This window comes from Phlebotomus papatasi, chromosome 3 (assembly GCF_024763615.1).
Source record: "Phlebotomus papatasi isolate M1 chromosome 3, Ppap_2.1, whole genome shotgun sequence".
Taxonomy (NCBI): Eukaryota; Metazoa; Arthropoda; class Insecta; order Diptera; family Psychodidae; genus Phlebotomus; species Phlebotomus papatasi.
The window spans coordinates 81,768,212-81,791,016 of NC_077224.1; the positions used below are offsets into that span (position 1 = coordinate 81,768,212).

A 22,805-nucleotide genomic window follows, 5' to 3' on the forward strand; every position below is an offset into this window, starting at 1 on the left:
TTCGTAAAAAACGTTTCGAATTCATCAACCGTCGTGTTTGGTAGCTGTCGGCCGGATATTGAAGTGCCGGATATCGGAGAGAGCTGTGTGTAGGTACACGTACAGCACAACCCCTTAAAAAAAATTAATGCAATGGTTATTTTTATAATTTTTAATATTTTCCTACAATAATAATAATAATTTATTTATTTTTTTTATCACTTTCATTTATTATTTCTTAATTTTGAACTTAAAATGTATTTCTTTCAATTTTTAATAACTTTAATGAAAACTTCCCTTGAAATTTCACTGCACTAAAAACCTACATTGAAAGTTTCACAAACTGAGCATGCTCTTTTCTAGCAGTGCTGTGAGATCGCAGGAACCATTCATTCGTTTCTCATGAAGTCAAAGGTAAAAGTGTCGAAAATTTTTCTCCCGCCTATATCGAGGTGAAAATGGGTTTCTAGCCGTGCATTAAGTGTCCTGCACACGCAGGTGTGCCTTCGCAACTAAAATACATCAAAATGTTGTAAGTACCTTTGCCATTTACCTGCTAATTATCGCGAAAATTGGGCTAAAAACATTCCCTGGGCAATTTTCGCACTATGCCACGCCGCCATTTTGCATTCCGTATGAGTAATAAATGAGGTCATACACATGCATTTTCTCCCATTTGTTTGCATTATGTAAGCTGTCAATGGGCGAAAAAAGAACAGGGAATGGGTTTCCAATAGGAAAGGCCAAGTGTCAGTAACCCTAGGAGCATGTAAAGGACTTTCCAAAGCGTTTTTTGAGGATGATGCAATCGCCTTAGGGCCCAGCTGGACAACTTTGGGCATTTCCCCGAGGAGAAAGTCCATCGAATATCCTCAAGTTCAGCTGGGAAAATTCCATGGAAATTCCGGGACAGTGATTGATTTTTTCCTATCGAAAAAACAATTTTCTTTCAAGATATTTTTAAGCCTACTCCGCCGGATGAAATGCGATAGTAGAAAAATGTTTTTAATTAGCTGAAAATGAAATAAAAATAGCCGCCAAAAATGATAAAATAGAAAGAAATGGTCAAAACAAAACGCGAAAAGTTTTAGTATCAGTTCCTGAAAATCACAAAAACAACGCCAAAAATTCGATATAAATAAAAAAAAGAAAAGAGAATATTTATGGATTGTCGAGCATTCCATTTTCTTGCTTTTTGGTACGAATTTATTGAGAATAACTTGGCAACATCAGACGCTAATTCATTCGTGGCTCAGCATGGCATAAAAAGCATAAAACAAAGAAAACTTAATGGGATTTAAAATTTCCACTACACAAGATTATCAATGAACTTTTGAGCGATATAGGATTAAGCACTATTTTTTGTTTTTAGTGAAAGAAAAACTACAAGCCATGTGCTTTATTCACGATAAAAAATGCTAATTGCAAAACTATTATAACACTAAGTACTTATTTAATGCCTTTGTGAATGTCCTTACCTAAGTACTTATGACTAAGCACTTTCCAAGTACGTGGCCTAAAGGATATTAAGTATTTGTTTTAATTCATCAATATTTGTTTAGATTTACTCATCTCTTTTGATCCAATTGTCCATATTTAGCACAAAAAATGCCTTAAGAATTTAATAAGTACTTATTAAGGACTTTTTTATGCACTTAGACATAGCTCTAATTTAATGACCTTTGGCTCATTAAATTTCTCATGCTAAATTGAGAAATGGCATCAAAAGCCCGAGTACAAAACGTTCCGTTTTGAAAGACATTTATGGGACCGAAAAAAGCCTAACTTATTCGCTTTTATTTAATTTAATACAGTTACAAAATTGAAAACAATAAACAGGCCGAGCGGTTTTATTTTATGTATTTGTCCCTGAATTATTCCTAATAACGAATTTTTCAAGGACAAGACATAAAGAGCCTCTAGCCAACGTATTCCTTAATTGAATTAGTCAAACTTGGATTTCTTGGAAAGGTCTTGGTATCCCTTGATAACAGCGCGACGGTTCCATTCCATATTATTCTATCTCAAAATGACAACTTTTCAGTAGGGGAATTCTGTAATTTTCGTGGCATTTTCGCGTGAGTTCGAAACTTGACAATGCCATTCGAGCTTTTTTTGTTATATCAGATTAGTTCGAAAATACAATTCATTGAATTTTTAATGAAATCCCTTCATTTGATGATTTTATGAAAATACAGTACGTCTTGGTTGATTTGTTTAACAAAATTCATTGTCAAATTAATTGCCAGAAATCTCAAATATGTGACTTCTGACAATGCCACGTGAGCTGAAATGGCAATGTTACGGCTACAGAATCGTATTTTCGAAAAAGCTCTCCTGAGGCTCAAACCCAATTTGTCATATGGCATTGCCAGAGCATTACAGAATTCCCCTCCAGGAGAGCCATTTGAACTTGGCGAACTTGGTGATGCTGCCCGTGTATTTTTTCGAAAAATATGAATAGTTGTAGATCTCAGTCTCAGGAACAACATATCTCTCGGAGTAATATAATTCTAAGTCGAAATAGAATAGTACGGAATGGAGTCGTCGAATAAGTACGATATTTTAAAATAGTTTAAAACCGGTAACCTTAAAGAAAACTTTAAGGAAAAATCGGAATTAGAATTATCTTTTGTTGCTTATTGTTTTTAATTTCCTTTTCGAAATCTCATTTCTATTTTCGTAAATCAATTTTGTTTTAAGAATACAAAATTACCTTCTTTTTTTTTTTTTGATAAATTCAGTGAAACACTCCGATTAGTACAATAGCTAGACTTATGGCCGTTACACACTAGAGAAATTTATGTCCATATTGAAGCAAATTCCCTACGCTTGTGCAAGAGAAACTCTTCAATATGGACATAAATTTCTCTAGTGTGTAGAGGCCATTAAGTCACGCATTTCCTGAAGAAAAAGATAAAATGCATTAAAGGAATATGGGAAAAATGTGAAATTTTGAAGTCTGTCAAAAAAAATAACATAATTTAAAGAATTTGTACTTAATTATTTTATTAATAACTGGAATAAGAAATATTAATGGGAACGATTTATGTATGAGATACAATATTCCTGACTTTTTTTTATTGAGTTGATTGGACCTTATCAACAAGCCTTCACTACTTGTTCACGTGATTTTGAGCACATGGTGTACTTTATGGCTTGTTTGCAAAACTTGTTTCTTTCATTTTTATTTTTAGGTAGATCTTGATCTTTAATTTTATTAAAAATTTCGCTTTTGCTTTTACACGGAGATTGAACTTTTAGCTGAATAACTTAAAATCGTGTGGAACGAAAAATAAATTGTGTTATGGCACTATCTCGCTAGGATTTTCACAATTTAATTTTGAATTCAATTGAGCTAATTTAGCAATAAAAGATTTCTAGAATTTACTTGAAAATTCTCACAGCCAGGACACATTTTGTAAGAAATTTGCTCAATTTAAGTATTTTTGCGAGATTTTTGATTGTGAATGACTCCCGAAAATGTGTTATAGTACTCAAACTGTCTGATAAGTCACTTATCTGTTATGCAAAAGAATCCCCAAAGCCAGAAGAAAGGATTGTAGACAAGGGGGCTCATGAAGAGACTCTCATACAGTCTTGTTGAAAATCTGTATGAAGTCATCCGAACTGCGATTTCTCGACACAACAATTTCCTTAGAATTGCTTTGGAGGAACTCAGCAAATTACTCCCGATACTGAAGCTTCAGTCGTGTACAAGTTTATCACTAATCACTGTTAATTATTTTATATTTTTCGGCCACAAATATTAATTACGAGTGAATAAATTTAATAAGAACAGTTTGGTTCAAAAGGCTACTTGTTTAGCTGCAATAAAATTGAAATTAATGAGCAATTTTAACATTTTAATTTGCTGAATTCAAATTTAATTGAGCAACCATATTTATGCTATTTTAGCATGTTTAAACATGCTTTGTTGGGCAAAGTATTAGTTTATATCAATAAATAAGCGAATATCTATCAATTCAAATGATTTTAAAGCAATATAACGCATATGAACAATTCATCTGAAAATTAAATTGAATTTACAAATTGAAAAAATCTTACTGTAATAGCACGGTTAAAATAAAAAGATGAAATATTCTGACCGTTCTGGTCTAATCCGATACTTTATTTAGTGGAAAATGTGAAAAACTTATAATCTGAATTTTATACTAAATTCTAATATTTTCTTTAATAATTATAGAATCTAAGAAATCCTAAAAATATAAAAATAAAAATATTAAAAAAAATTAAATGTTTTCCTATATAAGTTATAGCTTTGAAGCTTTATCCTATCGACCGATCAATGAGTAATCTATTTGTAATTGTTACTGAAAATATGAAATTCACTAATAGTCTCATATTGCAAAAAAACTGAAGAAAACATATGTTTAAACACTAAAAGAAAATAATTGCAATAGTTGATGTAGATAGTTTTAATATTTTTTTTATTACAAATTTTTAAAGAAGTAAATTTTCATTTTCCTTAATTAAAAAAAATCGTAGGTTTTGTTTGATTTTTTTAAACAAAAACTTTTTACTTTAAATAAGACTTGACAAATCTAAGAAAATAAAAAACAAAATTGTATATTATGTGGAGGTAAAAAGGGGACTCGAACCCAGGACATAGCATTTTAGAGTATGTGCTCTATAAATTAAACCATTTCGTTCTTCGTTCATTATACTGTTATTAATTCAATGAAAAGTAGCTTTGTTTCAGAGTTTTATTCATTTAATGGAGTCCATATCATTTCATTTTCGGCAATGGATTTTTTTTACATTTCCCAATTGCACTTTAAAATTTAACAACGATTTTCATCAGGGGTAGTTCTTGTTATTTGGAATAGGGTGTATATAACCATCAAGGTTCATAAACGAATGGAACCGGTTCAGTCTTGTCAGGACTTCCAAGACCTTTACAACAAGCCTAAACGTGGTACCATTGGATTGAGAAATACGTTCTTAAGAGCCTTTTTAATTTTCGAGATTTAAAAACCTTGTGAATGACCTCATTTATTTGACCGTAATTTTGGACACATTGCTTACAATTTCGGACAACTAATCCGCCTCAATAGGATGCTTATTGTTGTCCATTTTAGGAACCTATCTTACCAAGTCCTCTTCCTGTTTATAAAAAGGAACCGTGAGTGACCATAAGAACTGAGGGAAAAAGGCTTCTATGACCTCTCCTAAATTAACAGGGGATATCGGGGCTAATTAGCCACGCATGGTATTAGATAGTGGGATGTTATAGCTTGTCTTAAAAGCTATAAAAGCTTATAAAACACATCCCTTCCCATTCATTAAAGTATTTGTCAGCACTATACAAACATTTTATTATAACTTATATGGAATGAAAAATTTCATTTACAAACTAATTCTGCCCCGGTCTCCCCTACACAGTTTATTAAATATTCTAAGAAAATTCCTTCATTTTAACGAATTGATTTGTGGTGTCCAAAATTACGAGTTGTCCGAAATTAGAAGCATTTTGTCTAATCATCGCTAATATTCGGTTTTAATTTCTTATTTTGAATCATTTAGCAAAGAAACTGATAATAAATTAAATAGACCTTATTAAAAGGGGTAAAAAAACGGCTAAAATTATAGTTAACTCATTTTTATCTTCAATTTATTTTATCGTTATGATTCTATTAAAATCAATGGAATCAGCTTCTGAATAAATCATGATGGAGACACAATGGACATCTAAATAGGATTAGTTTGCCTTTAATGGGTGATACGGAAACAATTCACAGGTGTCTAATCAAATGTTGTATCTACGAAGAAGCTTAGCACTTAGAACAATCAAGTGAGAGGCTTTGATGCGTGTCAAAAGCAAATTATTGAGTAAATATTTTTGCTCCACGCGCTCCAAAATACAAAAAAAGTCTGTCTGCGAAATACAATCAAAAGCAGACTTTCATTATCTTGATGAATGGTTTTCTGTGAAGCCTTTCACCTGGTGCCAAAGTTTGCAAAGAAAAAAAAAAGATTACGCAAAATTTATCTGAATTGTAGATCAAGGGAATAAATTGTGGATATAATTGTTCCTTTTTTTGTTGTTTCCTTTGAATTCCTTTTAGTGCCACAATGGCGTTTTTCACGGAGAAGAGTGTGTTTTCCACACAAGAAGACAAGGAATCACAAGAACCTTTTGTAACTATACGACCGTCATCAGATTTAGCATCACTTGAAGTAGGAAGTGAGAGTCAAGATGGAATTTCTGGACACAACAATGGAGCTTTTTGCAGTGAAGGCTCACTGGGAGGGCAAGATGGAACCTCTGTCGCCCTCCCATGTTACTCTGGAACAGAGTATTGAAGATCCATGGCTCAATGAAGACTATTTTGCTACAAATGGTACATGATTGGCAAGAAGAAAAAAATTGACATTTTCTTCTGTTTTTTTTTCAGCAGCTCTTGGCGGTGGAATTTATTTTAATTTATTTTCTTGCAGAACTAACCATCGACGAACTCTTCAAATTTGATTTACCACCTGAGAAAAAATGTGTTGCTGAACAGCTACTCACTGAGCTGAGTCAGGACATTAAAGATGGTAAGTCTTTTCAATGTTTTTCCTTTATTCGGTCTTAAACGCGTTAATAATTTTGATGCTAGAATTTTTGAAGGGGTTCCCAAGTTATTTACTTATCAATTTAATAACATAAATGCGCATTATTATGTTTTTTGTGTCCTTTCGCCGAAATCTAGGCAAATTGATTTTTCACAATTTTGGAACTAAAATGATCATAACTTAGATTCTACTGAACCGTTTTTAACGAATAATGAAAAAAGTAAAAGGTCTTCGAATGGTCGATAGTTTTTTAGAATAAGAATAAGAATTTGCAAGTAAAAATAATTCCTAATATTCTATAAATGTGGAGCTCAGAGGCAAAATGACACATATCCTATGCTTTAGCCATAGGATATGTGTCATTTTGCCTCTGAGCTCCACAAATAAAAATCTATCAAAAAAACAAGTTATTCAATAAAACAATTTTGCACAATTTAGAAAAAAGCGAAAAATGAATATAAAAAAAAATATTGGAAAACAACCTTCAAAATTACAAAAATAGGATCTCTAATGCCTCGAGAACCAAAGTAAATATTTAACAATTTTTCTTCATCATCTGATACTTTAAAAGAATAAGTTTTTAAAACCAGAACCAGAATCTCCTTAAAAATATCTCAAAATAAAAACATTTTGGGAACACTTATTAGGAATATAATAGAGTAATTTTGAATATAATCTAAATTTTAATTTTGAGATTTCCTTACTGTTTCATTTGGGCATAAAGAAATAAATTATGAAAAAGTACCCTTCAGTTTGTACTTTTTTGTGATCTTTTTCTCAAAATTACTCCGGAAAAAATCCTTTGGATAAATTTTTAACAAAAAGAGAAAAAAAATCAGTGTAAAGATTTGTTTAGCAATATTTTTAGTACATGTTCTAAAAATAAGGTACTTTAAAATATTCAAATTAAAGGCTTTCCAGTTGAAAAAGACAAATTTTTGAAAATCTGGCATTATGTCTTGGAAAAGTTTTCATGAACTATGTTCAATTTTGATGAATTTGAATAATTTTGAGAATTAAAAATTGGGAACAGTTGCCAGCGCCACTTGCGGGGAAAACAATGACCAGACGCGGAGGAAAGAGTTGTCAATGACAGATTTTTAGCAATTCAATATTTTTAATTTTGTAATGAAGAGGTTTTAGAGACAATCAACTCTCAGAAAAATATTTGAAACTTAATTCAGAAGCGAGTTTTTTTGCATTTTTTTTAATAAGAGAAATACAAATGGTAGGATTTCTTAATAATTTATTTAAGTAAAAAGATTTTCCAACATTTTTTTTGCATTTTTCAAATTCGTAATGGTGCTGTGCCAATGAAAAATTAACATATTCTTTTAGCACTTTACTGTTCTCAAATGCTTCTGCATTATCGTCTTTTTTTGGTTCATGTCTCGTCTCGACTGTTGCGCTGAGTCATCGTCGTGTTCTAAAACCACCGAATAGTCAAGACAGGACCCAAAATACAGAGAAAAGTCGATAATGGAGAAAAATTTGAGAACAGTAAAGTCCTAAAAAACAATATGTTTATTTTTCATTGAAGTAGCACCATAAACAGTGGTGAACAATGAAAAGAGGAAATCTCTTAAACGTTTTTTAGCGCATGACTGTTCTCAAGTACTTCTGCATTATCGACTTGTCTTTGTGTTGGCTCAATTCTCGACTTTTTACCCCAATTCTCGTCGTGTTGCAAACCAGTAAACAGTCCAGACAGGAACAAATACAAAGAAAATTCAATAGTGCAGAATCAGTTGAGAACAGTTAGGGGAATATAGGAATGGTTCGCACAGAGTGAACCTTCAAACAACGCAAATTTTCTCTTTGTTTGCAAAGAACTACTTCGTCATTTCTTAGCCATAAGATAGATCATTTTCTCTTTGAAAACAAAGAGAAAATTCGCATTGTTTGAAGGTCCACTCTGTGCGAACCATGCCTACATTCCTCTAAGTTTGAAAAACACGCAATCTTTTTTCGTTAAAATAGTAACAAAAAGTACTTTTTCGACTGATGATATTTTATTGCTTTGATTTTATTAATTACTCCCTCTTTTTCAATGAAAAATTGTTGTTTTTTTTTGGGTAAAATAATTTACTATAATAAGCCATTTCCATTGAGAAATGTCTTAAGAAATTTGTTAGAAAATTTTCAACTCTATATCAAAAAGAGTGCTTTTATGAGAAAAAGTTCAATTTGGTTGAACTTCTTCGCATAAAAGTCTAAAAATAAAAATTAGGAGCAGTTTTCCAGACTGTTCCTATAGAGAACAGCGCCATCTATTTTGTGTTTTCTTCTGATACTTGCATGCCAGTGAGTTGTCGGCTGAGTGAATTCCCATAAAAAACTTGTTTTCATTTCACAGTGAAGGTGTTTTTAGATGAAATTCAAGTAAATTTGAGTTCTTTGAAGGTGAAAATAATGCGTGTATTGAGAAAATATGCTTGTATTGGGGATACTGTATGCCTAGAACTCTGATTTAGGGTAAAGGCGGGAAAGTGTTAGAAGTGCGTCGAAAAACAGTAACGTTGGTGTTTTAAAGTGGTAATGGTTTCAATTACCCTTCATTATCTCTTTCCCTGCTTCAATTTGCGCACCAAACGATTAAAGATACCCTTTTAACAGTGATTTCATCAAGGTTTTGGTTGTTTTTATGCATTTTTATGACCAGCGCACAATGCCTTTGTTTGTAAACATGTTTTCAAAATTTCTATGAGAATGTGCGATACGACTAGATCTAGATCGCATTCACTCTCATTGAAATGTCAAAAACATGTTTAATAAACAAAAGTTATTGTGCGTTGGGCATTATCCAGAAGCAAAATCAAAACAAACAAATTTCAACGAGATGTTCTCATTCAAAACTGAGCTTTTTTGCGAGCTTTCATATGAATTGGGAATTACAAAAATCTGAAAATTTTCTCAATGGAAATAGCCCATATTGATACAATTTTAATGAAAATGAGAAGGAGAAATCTGAACATTTTTCTTTTAGTACAACTGTTTTCAAGTGCTTCTGCATTATCGATTTTTTCCTCTGTGTTATAAGGTTTTCTCTGTGTTCTAAAACCACCAAACAGTCGTGATAGGTACCATCGCAAAGAAAAGTCGATTGTGCAGAATCACTTGAGAACAGTCATGTACTAAAAAGAATGTTTAGGAGAAACATTTCTCGTTTCCATTTTTTATTGGAATATCATCATAATGGAATTAATGCTTCATTGATGAACACATATTCAAGATTTTTACCAACAACAAAGGAATTCCTAGAAATCAGTTCTGATCCTTAAACTTTTCTAAATTTTTAAAATTCCCTCTTGAAGGTACTGTTTTTCCCCGCAAATGGCGCTGGCAACTGTTCTCAAATTTTAGTTCTCACACTTCTATAATTTTTTTTTTGAGAACAGTTATTTTAAATATTATTTAATGCGTTGATTTGGGACTAAGAAAAGAACTTCCGTGTTTGACTTTGTTTTATTTTTATTTAAAAAACATTTATTATAAAAAAAAGCTTATCAGTTCTCTCGCTTCTGGGAAAGTTCAAAATGGACTGATAACTCAAAAGAAAATTAAATGGTAAAAAAAAATCAAGAAAAATGAAAAAAAAGGAAAATATCTTGAGAATGTTTGAAGGAAAATTTCGAGGTTATTTGTGGTTTTTCCTTGTTGAGGTTGTTTTCCTCTGTTTCTTTTTGCAAAATATTTATTGTGTGCCTCTCTGGCTGGGTGAAATAGTTCATGGGATTTGTAGCAATACAAAATGAGATTCATTTGATGCCCAAAAGAGCCTTTCCATGACCTGTGTGTGGTGTGAGGAGGGAATTGAAAATAGCTGACTGATAATGGATGGCTTGTGTTCCTTTTTTTTTCTCTAAATGTGCCTTGTCAATGTTGATAGTGGTTTTGAGAGATGAACATTTTGTGATTGCGATTGTAGAGTCTGGTGGAGTGGAAGAGAGAGAGAACGAGAGAGTGTGAGAAAAATGACTGACGAGAGATCGCGACACATTCGAATGACGTTAATCAAAGAGTTTTAATATTGAATCAATTGATTTAAATTCCTCTCAGTCAAACACAAACGCAGACAACTCTAAATAGCTTCTTTTTGAACTGATTGGAAGTAGTGCTTATGATGAAGCTACTGCTTGGGAAATTCCTGACCAAATCTCTATGTATTACTTGCTCTGCTATCAGTTAATTTGTCGATTGAGTTGGTGTGGTTTGGTAGATGACGAAGATTTTATTAAAAAGTGGGGTGAGACACTTAATGGAAGTGGAAGAACAAGTTTTCACACCAAACACGAACAGATGTATTCAAAAACGTTGGAAAAAACAGGGTTTTAATGAAAATAATGGAGCCTATTTCGTTTAAAAATTTGAAAAAAAAATCCTAGAATTAATTATGAGGGTACTAGCAAACTTTTCTTCCTTATAATGGCACTGCTTTTTCCCGCAAGAGGCGCTGATAACTGTTCTCAATTTTTATTTCTTAGCCTTGTATCGTAGATAAAGATGACTTTGCTTCCCTCCTCTTCGTAAAGGCCTCTACACATTGGGAGCAATTTTTGTCAAAAATTGCGTTTTAGACAGAATTTTGACGTTTCCGCCTAGTGCCCTTCAGGCGATTTCCTTCAAAATCGCAATCAAACCCAATTTTTGACGAAAATTTGTTACAATGTGTAGACGTCTTAAGCTTTTCTTTAATTTTAGCACATGAGGATGGTCTTTACTGATCCTATCTACCATCTCTGACCTATTTTAACTATTTTCCCCCTGTATATGAACCACAATTTGCTTGAATTTCATCTAAAATTAAAAATACCTTAATTATGAAATAAGAACAAGTTTTTATGGGAATTCACTCAGCTGACAACTCACTGGCATGCAAATGTCACAAAAAACTCAATGGATGGCGCTATCTGCGCTATCAAAACTGTTCCCAATTTTTATTTTTAAGCCACTAATGCGTCATTTCCATTGAGAAAAATTTCAGATTTTTGTAACTCAATTCACATGAAAATTCGCAAAAAAGCCTAGTTTTGAATACGAACATCTCGTTGACATTTGTTTGTTTTGATTTAGCTTCTGGATAAAAATGCATAAAAACAACTGAAACCTTCGTGAAATCACTGCTAAAGGACATCTTTGATCCTTTGGTATGCAAATTGAAGCAGGGAAAGAGATAATGAGCGGCTGTTGAAACCATTTCCACTTTGAAACAGCAACGCTTTTCTTTTTCGACGCACTTCCATCACTTTGTCCGCCTTTACCGTAAATCAGAGTTCTGGGCATACCGTATTCCCAATACAGGGACATTTTCTCAATGCACGCATTATTTTCACTTTCAAAGAACCCAAATTTACTTGAATTTCATCTAAAAACACATTCACTGTGACATGAAAACAAGTTTTTGATGGGAATTCGCTCAGCTGAAAACTCATTGGCATGCAAGTATCAGAAGAAAATTCAATAGATGGCGCTGTTCCCATAGGAACAGTCTGGAAAACTGTTCCCAATTTTTATTTTTAAGCTTTGACGCGAAAAAGTTCAGCCAAATTGAACTTTTTCTCATAAAAGCATCCTTTTTTTAATATAGAATTAAAAATTTTCTAACAAATTTGCCAAGAAATTTCTCAATGGAAATGGCTCATTTCCTGACATTTAAAAAGAAATATTGCTTTAATTATTTTTTATTTTAATTAATTTGTCAGTTAATTGATGCAGTGATTTTAGAAATTATTTTTAGTACATCTCTGTACTAATATTTAAAATTTTCGTCTTATTAATTTTTAAATAATCTAATACTATTTTTAATTGTATATTTTAATGTAAATAATTATCTTCATCAAAGAAATGTGAAAAGAAAATCCCAGAACTGTATTTTCTATTGTTTTTTGCTTGATGTAGAAACAATGCAAGGGGGCGCGATGGTATCCTCAAAATAAATAATTAAAAAAATTAGTACGCACGCAATAAGTGTACTATGACTTACTACATCGCAAAAAATTTGTACTAAAAATACTAAAATTTATTATGCAAATACTGTTTTATCGATCTATTGAGAAGGGGGTGTCCCCTGAAAGTCCTAAGTCGCTGTCTCTTACCGTTTAGCCTCTAGAGCTGGCGACGCGACGGCTGAACAAACAGCGTGACATAATATCTCAGAAATCTTCTGCACTGCTTAGGTTTCAACAAATGTCGAAATTCTGTCAAAAATGCAATTTTTAACGAAAATTGTTCTTAATGTATAAAGGTTTTTATTCGCTTTACTTAACATTAAGGACAATATAATTAATGCTTTAATTGTAATTTAGAATTACCTTTTATTTCAATTAATTTGACAGTAAATTGATGCAGTGATTTTAGAAGTTATTTTTAGTACATATCTGTACTAATATTTAAAATTTTAATCTTATTGATTTTGAAATAACTCAATATTATTTTTATTATTTTTATATTATTATGTAAATAATTATCTTTCTCAAAAATACGGAAAGAAAATCTCAGAGCTGTATTTTCTATTGTTTTCTGCTTGATGTAGAAACAAAGCTAGGGGACGTGACGGTATTCTCAAAATAAATAATTTAATTAATTAATTAATACGGACACAATAAGTGTACTATGCATTTGCTACATTGCAAAATTTGAGAAAAATAATGATTTTTCTTTAACAGCAAATTTCATTATACGTATAATAACTTGTACTAAAAATGTGTACTAAAATTTATTATGCGAATTACCGTTTAAAATCCTAAACTCGTAACTTTTTCCATTCTTCGAAGTCAAATTTTAAATAAATAAGAATATCTATTAGTAACTTAATTCGATTTTTCCGTACGAATTTATTTAGTTACTTGAAGAAAATATTCATATTTAAATATTTTGTAATTGCTCTATTATTCTGTATTTAGTAAAGTTACAACTTAAAAAGAATGCGCATAAAATATTCATATTGAAGCATGAAAATGAGGCACGAAATTTTGCCGACACATTGGAAAAATCTGCTCGTGATTGCATTTTTTGCACGTGTCTGTAAAAACAATTGAATTCTTTTCTCTTTCGCACAATATTCTTTTACCCTAATGGTATAGTTTCTGCGTCATTTCTCGAATATTCCCCGACGATAATCTTCTGTATGTTGTCGTTGTTGTTGTTGGTTGCAAGAGGTAACCCAGCCATCGAAACCCAGTGAACTTCTCCCTTCCAATTAGCATATTCCAGCTGCATTAATTTTGCATGGAAGCTATGGAAAGATCCCCTGAAAATCGGGGTCATAGAAAATGTGAAGGGTGAAGGGGGGAGGGTTCAACTGGAAATTAATTTAAATGGGAATTGTTACGCTTCAAAAAGATCAACATTTTGAAGAATTTTCATCGAAGATTGAGTTCTCTCTATATAGATATTTAAGCTCCAGAATTCTGAGGTCAGTTGCGATAATGCCTTTTTCTTCTACTTGCAATTTTTTTCCTCCACTTTTAATTGAGGCCAAATGTCATTTGGGTGACTCTTTTTGCAACTGATTACTTGATAAAAAAGAAGAAACTTCTAATGATAAGAGAAATATGTGAATTAAGTTTACAATAGAGTATGCAAAAATTTATTTGATTGATTTCTATGAATTTTGGGAGAGTTCTTTCCGGTATGAAGGGTTTTTGGTTGGTCCACCTTTTCTCTCTGTTTTTTTTTTCTTTGAATCATGTGTGTAAAATATTCTGAGACATTTGAATGTTTCTCAAGGACTTTATATGCGAATATGTACTTCCTGTTATGAATGAGAAGTTTCTCAATGTTTGCTTCTTTTTTTTGGGGTTATAATTAAGAAAACATAAAGCTTCCTTAATGTTGATTTTATGAAAATGCTATGCCTAAACGGAGGAATAAGTCATGTTACGTAATTAGAAATCGTTGATCTCATTAGCTAAACGATCAATAGAAATCAAATCAGAGTGTTTTGTGATGAAAATGGGATCAAGAATATATTCAAATTCAAAAATATAAAACCCAAATAGATGATGTTGAATAGCTGAATTGTCATTTAAGGCCTAAAATCATCGTTTGAGATCGTGCGATAATAAACTTCAGAGCTTTAATTGAATCATAAATAATCTTAAGTGTGAAATGTGTTGACAAGCTTTTTGAGAAAGAGGGAGGGAATGGGGGAAACTTTGCGGATATAGTTTTTTAAAAGCTCATTCTAAATCTGTCCTCCTTTTATTCTATTGGACTTTATATTGAGAATTTATAAACTTATCTAGAACTCCTTTGAACGTTCAAAATTTGTGAGATTACCACAAGAAGCGTTATCAATACGTACGTTTAGATGCTATATCTCAAAAGTACTTTCGCATCATTTACAGTTTACCAGTTTTCAACCGATTTACACCGATTCATAGATCACTCAAAAGATTTCCCTAAAATGTAATTTTATGAGCAATAAAATTTATTTTCAGACAAAAATTACTTATCGGTTCATAACCAATTCATTACTGGTTCACAACCAATTTGACCAGTCTAAAACATTGTCCAAAATACCTCAGGAGTAATATAAATGAATTTCTGATATAAATTATTTATCGGTTATGAAGCGGTTCATTACCGGCTCATAACCGATTAAGACTGGTTTAGTTTTATCGAAAATTTCAAGACCTTTCCAACGAACTCAAACTTGATATTATTGGGATAAGAAATACGCTTTCTAGAGCCTTTTTAACCTCTGACCCCGAAAAACCGTTATTATAGGAATAATTCAACGGTATTTTCGTATAAGGACAAAATGTCCGCTTGGATAATCCCTAAAATATCCAAAAATGAAAAAAAAATTGCACCACGCGTTTTCGAGTAATCATTTTCGAGTTTGACCTATAGAGTTGGCGACAATCGAACGAACAGACGGACAAACAGCGTGATGCCAAAAATCGCGAAACTTCAGGGGTGACATTATAACTTCCTTTTGACATTATCGACTGTCTACTTTGAAAAATTTAAATAATAGGTGTACTTCCTGTATCTAATATAGATATTTATCAACAGTCCCATTCTTTTAAGAATGTCGTAATGAATGGTCCAACAACAATGTGTAGAAAGTCAACATTCACTTAAGTTAACTGATACAAATTTATCGATACTATTGATTCGATATTATCGAAAAGTTACCAGTAAGGAAAGGAGTCGAGAAATCACTCAAAATTCCGAGATTATATACAAAGTAAAAAGTTTTCAGCTACTTTACCATGATTGTTATTATAAATTTTACATAAATATGTAATTGCGTGTACTTACACACATTTGTGTAATTTGTACATATTTTGTCTGAAAACTGTGTAATTTTTTTATTCGAAATATGTAAGAAAATGTACACCACTGTGTAATCATTCGTAGTTGGTTACACTCAGTTCCGGCATTATGCACTTGGGGATTATGCACATACAATTATGCAAGTTTGCCTAATTTTGGGAGTCAATTTATGAAATCATTTTTGAAATACGCCTGAATGTATACTATTTTGTGACGCTGGAAATTTGAAAACACTATGCTCATTTTTTCAGAATCAAACTTTAATTTCTTTTATTAATGTAAATTTTTGAATATTCTATCAATCTAATGCAGTTTCCCATGCATTTCTTTTAAACAGTTGAATCTTTTTGCTCTGACTACTTTTAGTCTGCGCGAAATTCGTTCTACGGCCCATTTATTCAAAAGAAATCACCTACGGGATGCAAATTTTCTCGATACATAAAGCCATTTCGCGCATTTTTTCGGTTCCGAAAATGTGCATAATCCCGGGACTGTGTGTATACGGTTTTCCATTACATAAAATTTACATTACACATTTTCAGATTACGCATTTTGCTGAAATACATATTTGAGTAATTTAACAAGAATAATTGTGGTAAAGAAGTAAACCAACGATTATCCTTGTAATCTTTTTTTTTTACTGTGTACTGCTCTCTCTATGGAGTTCGAGCAGTAAAAATCTTAAATCCGTGTAAGGTAGAACATTTACGGGTTACCAATTTACTACTGATTAATTCCGAAATTTGAAGATCTTTCAAAAAATCCAAATTTAGGCAAATCGGTTGAAAAATAAGCTCTTTAAAGTGGTTAAACTTTGATTTTCGAAAATTCGATATCGAACTGGGTTTCGAATATAGGTGTCCAAGGACGAAACATTCACCCAGACTACCTTCAAAACATATTTGAAAATGAAAGAAATTGTAGGAGCCGTTTTCGAAATAAACCAAAAACATGGTTTTTTGAGGTGCAGGAGAGGGTCGGGGGGAAAGGAAAAGGTTTGGCCTCTGGCCGTGCTACAAGTTGAAAAAGTGGATTATTATATTTGTTCTCTCTTTGAGTTCGAGCAGTAAAATTTGAGGATAAATGAAATAACATTGATTTTGACATTGCAATGAGTGTGAGTGAGATTTAGATCTAGTCATTTCTATCACTCTCATAGACAATTTTGAAAATATGTTTACAAACAAAAGTTATTATGTGCTGGTCATTACCGTTGATTTCAATCTCTAGAGCGCCAATACTGAAACATTCTGACAATATCATATGACAAAGTCTTATAGTATATTGGGAAGCAAGACAAGATTGTAGGCCAGTGAGCATTGAAAGGAACTGTATGAATCAGGGGCATGACATTTCCTATGTTTCCCATATGTCTCTAGCGCGCCTAAAAAACTTTTGGGTTTATTAGCTGTTTTCTGTCACTGTAGAAAGAATTAGCAAAAAATATAAATGCAAAATAAAAGCCAACTTAATATTGAATAGGCAACCGAAAACCCCAAATTAGCAACCTACGTAGTTTTGGAGATATCTCGTGAAATGTGTACGAAAACAGGGCAAAATTTACACTGAAACCGGTCGCATTTTTCAGAGCTAATGTTACCCCCTGGTATAAATGTAGATGATCGGTCTGAATTTAATTTTTGTAGTTTTTTTTATTTACTAAATAAAGTTTTTTTGAAGTTTGTCATATGACATTGTCATACTGTTAGAGAATACGCTCCCAATAGTGAGATTCTGTAACAGTATGACATTGTCATATGACAAATTTAGAATTTTTTATGTGGTAAATTAGGTAAAAGTATTCGATGATGTGACTAAGATCAATGATCCAGAAGTTTGTAGACCGGCCTTTAATGACGGTCTGTCGTAAAATTCTGTAACGATATGACATTGTCATAAGACAAATTTGCGTAGTAAATTCGGGAGTAGGACAACGTTAAAGCTAAAGGAACATCGAATGGTCATTGTAAGGAGCTCTATGAAGCTCTTTGTAACTAAAATTAATATACATAAAAAATTAAATTTATCATATGACATTGTCATAGTGTTACAGAATACGACCTCAGGTCAAAGCAATAGAACAGTTCTTTTTTTCGGTTTTTCTATTAAAAATTCCAGAATTATCATAATTATTCTCTTTAAGATTCGAGCAATAAAATATCTTTTGGGAAGATTGAAACCAAAGAGCTCAAGGTTGATCATCACTGCATGAATAGCATTTAAATACATTTAAATTGTAAAAATAAGTAGACATGTCTATTTGTTCTTAAAGTAATTTTGCTTGCAAGTATTTGTTGTATGTAAGGGACAAGAGATTGTCTCTTGGACTACAGAAAAGTTATAAAAGAGATAAGGTATGGGTCGCGCGGGAGAAGGAAAAATCTTACAAACTTGTCCTATTTGTCTCTTTCAACGACAATTAATGAAAAAAAAGAGAAAATCAACAAAAGCTCTATATATTGAAAAATATTGATACGATATACTCTGAACTTATTTAAATAAATGTATACTCTGAAAGGTTCAAGAGAGAATTGCTATTGCAAACCATGTAATAAATTATTTTTCTCAGTGTCTGTTGAAACATATTTTCAATATCGTTTTTGAGTATATAGAGAAGAGGGATTTGTTGTATGGGTTTTGGCCTGGATGTATGAGTGATCTCAAAGTGATCGTACGAGTGGATGGAATTTCATGTGTGATCAGTTGAATTGAGAACTCAATCGATTGCGGATGATTTTCTCTTGTCTGGGAGAAGAGCAAGAAAACAAGAAAATAATTTGCCTTATTTGATGCAAAACAAAAGTGGTAGCGGCTTAGCAACAAAATTAATGTTGAATTAAAAGAAATTGTGATTGTTCAAAAGAAAGAACAAAAAGTTATTTTGTGAAAAAAAAAACGTACAATATTGAAGTTTTTTTATGTGGATAAACTTGTGACACGTTTTTTTTTTGGAATTAACAAGAAGTCTTCAATCTGCATGATCCTTTGGCAGGGGAAGAAATTGATCATAAGCAGCGATCCTCAGAATTCTAGGAGCGTGGATCAATTTGCATTGGAATTTTTTACAAGACACGTTGCATAAATGAGAGAGAGAGTAAAAAAATAAGGAGTGTTTCTAGGATTGTTTCTATATGTAAATATTAAGGACTGGACACTGGCTCAATCCGTGAGCATGATCTATACATGCGCTTATCGTTATACTTGGAACCGTGAAATTGTCTTCAATTCACAAAAATTGGTGAAGAGACGACCAAAACAGTAAGGAAAGAAACTGTTGGAACTATTTATTACCGTCTAAGCAAAATATACATATACTAAAAAAAACAATAATAATAAAAAACGCAACAGTTGCAGAAGAATAAAAAAAAACATTCCAATTTAAATAAATATTTACTTAGATTAAACAAAAAAAATAAGGAAAAACTAACACTAAAATTAGTTAAAACAAATATTAAAAAAAAGAATATTTAATAAAAGAGATTTTTAAATGAATTATCTCAATTGCCATAATACATTCCACTCAGAGGATTCATAGTAAAACAAATAAATAAATAAAATAAAAATAATTCTGTGCCTGTTGAAGAATTAAAAAAAAAGAAATTAAAAAAAAAGTTTTAAATATCTGTGTTATAAAAGAAAAAAATAAATCCAAGTTATTTTTTTTAAGTCAAAAGAAAACATCATTGCCATAATTTAACGTACAAGTTTTATTTTTTAAAATTTATATGTATTTTGTAATTGTTGATTAATAAGAAAAGCACGGTTTCCAAGGTAAAAGAATAACGATAACGAATTCTCTCTCTCTCTGACGTGTTTGTGTGTGTGTGTGTGTGTAAGGGGATTACCACACCATTTGCACCTGTGCACACCTCTAAAGAGGTGGGAAGATATTGCGCGGGAAAAATTTAGGGATAAAGGTGTTTTAGAGGAAAAGCTACACTCATGAGTACCTACATGATATCAACGTATGGTTAGTAGAAAAAAAAAATAAAAATAGCAATATTTTTATCTGTTGAAGGAGAGAAAATGTTGATTTGATTGAAAAACTTGATTGCATGTTGACTTTGAAAGGAATATGATTTTAGTTCAGGGCGTTTTCTTCGCATCTCAAATTTTTACATATATAGCGTGGTGGCATAGGTTATGGTCAGAACTGTACTTATGGCCTCTACCAGACATTTTCAAATTTAGCACAGCAGTTCATTGTTTTAAAATCAAATATCTCACTGATGTCAAGACTGATATCAAAGATGATTAAAATACAGGGGAAGCACGGTACCTTCGGACGACTGAAGCTTCGCACAACTCCTTTTTTTAATATGTTTTTTCCCAAATTTTCTGAAAGTAGCCTTGGATCAAATCCATTAATAATAAAGTAGACGAAAAATTGGGTTGTCCGAAGCTTGAGACGTGCGAAGGTAGCGTGATTCGCCCCTTGGTTAAATCGTTAAGAAATTTCTCGACTTTTGCGAGGAATTTAGCGATTTTGATCACCATATCGTCTCTTCAAAATGAAACTATCCTAAGTGCATTTAATTTGTATCAGCATTTGTAGCTAATGACGCATCATGAAGTGCGTTTGCTAAGATTGCAGATACAAAAAAATGCAGTTAGAACAGTTTCATTTTGAGGAGACGATATATCATTGAAAATATGCAATTTGCTTTCCCCTCGGTCTGTGTGGATGTCAAGAGACGTCCGGCACCTACAAGAACTTTAAAGAAGAGAAGAAAAAGAAGTTCTCTTCCTTAAGTTTCTTTCTCATATAATTAAAGCAAGTTTTAACAAAAAAAATCGCACAATTTTTTGCAAAATTATTATAAAACTTGAGTATGGCCATAAGTGGAAACATTTCAGATTAGTTTCCAGACTTATGGCCGTCCATTAATAATCTGTTGGATCAGTAGCTGGGCTAAATGTATTTGCTTTGTATCTGCATTTGTTTTGTATCGCGCTACCTTCGGACCACTCAAGCTTCTAACATTTAATTTTTTCCAACATGTTTTTTTTTATAAACTTGACAGATTGTAATAATTTATTTTAATAGCTATTTCAAGTCTTCAAATTTACCGAAAAGATCCATGGGTCAAATCCCTTAAGAACATAGAAAAAAATTGAGTAAAATTTATGACTGTGGCTGATCCAATCGGCAAAATGTCAAACCAAAATTACTCCTTCCACATCGAAAAAGTCGCACATGGTCTAGTAAATGTGTGAATTTTTTTTTCGATACGAAGGAAGTATTACACTGAGAAAAAAACAGGGTGCGATTAAAATTTTTCCTCAGAACTTTAACATTTTCTAGGTGTAAAAATATATGAACATTTTTTAATGTTAATTTTACACCTTTTTAAGGGTAAAATTAACATGAAAAATGGTAACTTCAACCCCTAATACACCTAAAAAGGGTAATATTTACACCGATTAAATCGTTTGTAAAACCGTGATCGTTTGTTTTTTTAATAAAATGTTACTACACTTACCGTGCTATCACACTAGGATTTTTTCAATTTGTAAATTCAATTAAATTTTCAGATGAATTGTTCCTGTGCGTTATTTTGCATTAAAAATCATTTGAATTGATAGATTTTAGCTTATTTATTGATATAAACTAATATTTGACTCACCAAAACATGTTTAAACATGCGAAAATAGCATAAATGTGGTTGCTCAATTAAATTTGAATTCAGCAAATTAAAATGTTAAAATTGCTCAATAATTTCATTAATTTCAATTTTATTGTAGTTAAACAAGTAGCCTTTTGAACCAAACTGTTCTTATTAAAATTTATTCACTCGTGATTAATTATTATTTGTGGCAAAAAAAATAAAATATGTACAGTGATTAGTGATAAACTTGTACGCGAGTGAAGCTTCAATTTTTGGGAGTAATTTGTTGAGTTCTTCCAAAGTAATTCGAAAGAAAAAAATCAAAAGTTGTGTCAAAAAATCGCAGTTGGGATGACGTCATACAGATTTTTAACAAGACTGTATTAGAGTCTCTTCATGAGTCCTCTTGCCTACAATCCTTTCTTCTGGCTTTCGGGATTCTTTTGCATAACAGATAAGTGACTTATAAGACATTTTGAGTACTATCACACATTTTCCGGAGTCATTCACAACTAAAAATCTCGCGGCATTATTTAAAATTGAGAAAATTTCTTGCAAAATGTGTCCTGGCTGTGAGGATTTTCAAGTAAATTCTAGAAATCTTAATGCTAAATTGGCTCAATTGAATTCAAAATTAAATTGTGAAAATCCTAGTGTGATAGGACCGTTAGAGAACTTAATTCAAAGAAATTAACTTTGAAACAATTCGACACAGAGTAAGACTTGATATTACACTCACGTTCTACCTTTATTATCAGTAAGACTTGACCTGACAATTATCATGTCAGTGCATGTATACTGAGAGAAATCCGAAAAAGTTAAAATAACATTCCGGATATGTTAATTTTACCCTGCAGTATTGATCCGAAATCGGTGTAAATATTACCTTTTTTAGGTGTATTATGGGTTAAAGTTACCCTTCTTTTATGTTGATTTTACCCTTAAAAGGTGTAAAATTAACATTGAAAAATGTTGATATTACTTTAACACTTTTTGGGTGTAAAAATATGACGAAAAAATGTTAATCGCAGCCTCTTTTTCCCAGTGAAGTGTTAATACAAGCCTCATATTTATATAATAGGCCTAATGACAACACTCTAAAGTTCAAAATAGACACAGGCATCAGTTTAGGGATCAGCACGAAAATGAGAATTGGTATCAATACACTCAGGGATTAGCTCAAAATTTGGGCACATGAAGAGTTATGGTACGCAATACCACAAAATCTTAAATTGCAATAAAATTGGAGTAATGGGAAAGTCAGAGTGCTCCTATCTGTATGAAATATGCATTTCTATTGCTCTTAAGGAGTCTTTCAGTAATCTATGCACAATTAATAGAAATTTACGCAAA

The 22,805-nt window shown here is 31.8% G+C and overlaps 1 protein-coding gene across 2 annotated transcripts in view; it reads left to right on the forward strand.

The window, feature by feature from the left end:
- Positions 1 to 343: 343 nt before the first annotated feature.
- Positions 344 to 22,805, forward strand: part of LOC129806044 (activating transcription factor of chaperone) — a 36,760-nt gene continuing 14,298 nt past the window's right edge. Inside the window, exons 1-3 of one of the 2 annotated variants that reach the window (XM_055854359.1) lie at positions 344 to 511; positions 6,069 to 6,344; positions 6,442 to 6,540. In XM_055854359.1, coding sequence (XP_055710334.1) covers positions 6,200 to 6,344; positions 6,442 to 6,540 — 244 coding nt within the window. In that variant the 5' untranslated portion in view covers positions 344 to 511; positions 6,069 to 6,199. Of the gene's footprint in view, positions 512 to 6,068; positions 6,345 to 6,441; positions 6,541 to 17,756; positions 19,814 to 22,805 lie in introns of those variants that run through there. The other variant, XM_055854360.1, reaches the window with a different exon arrangement.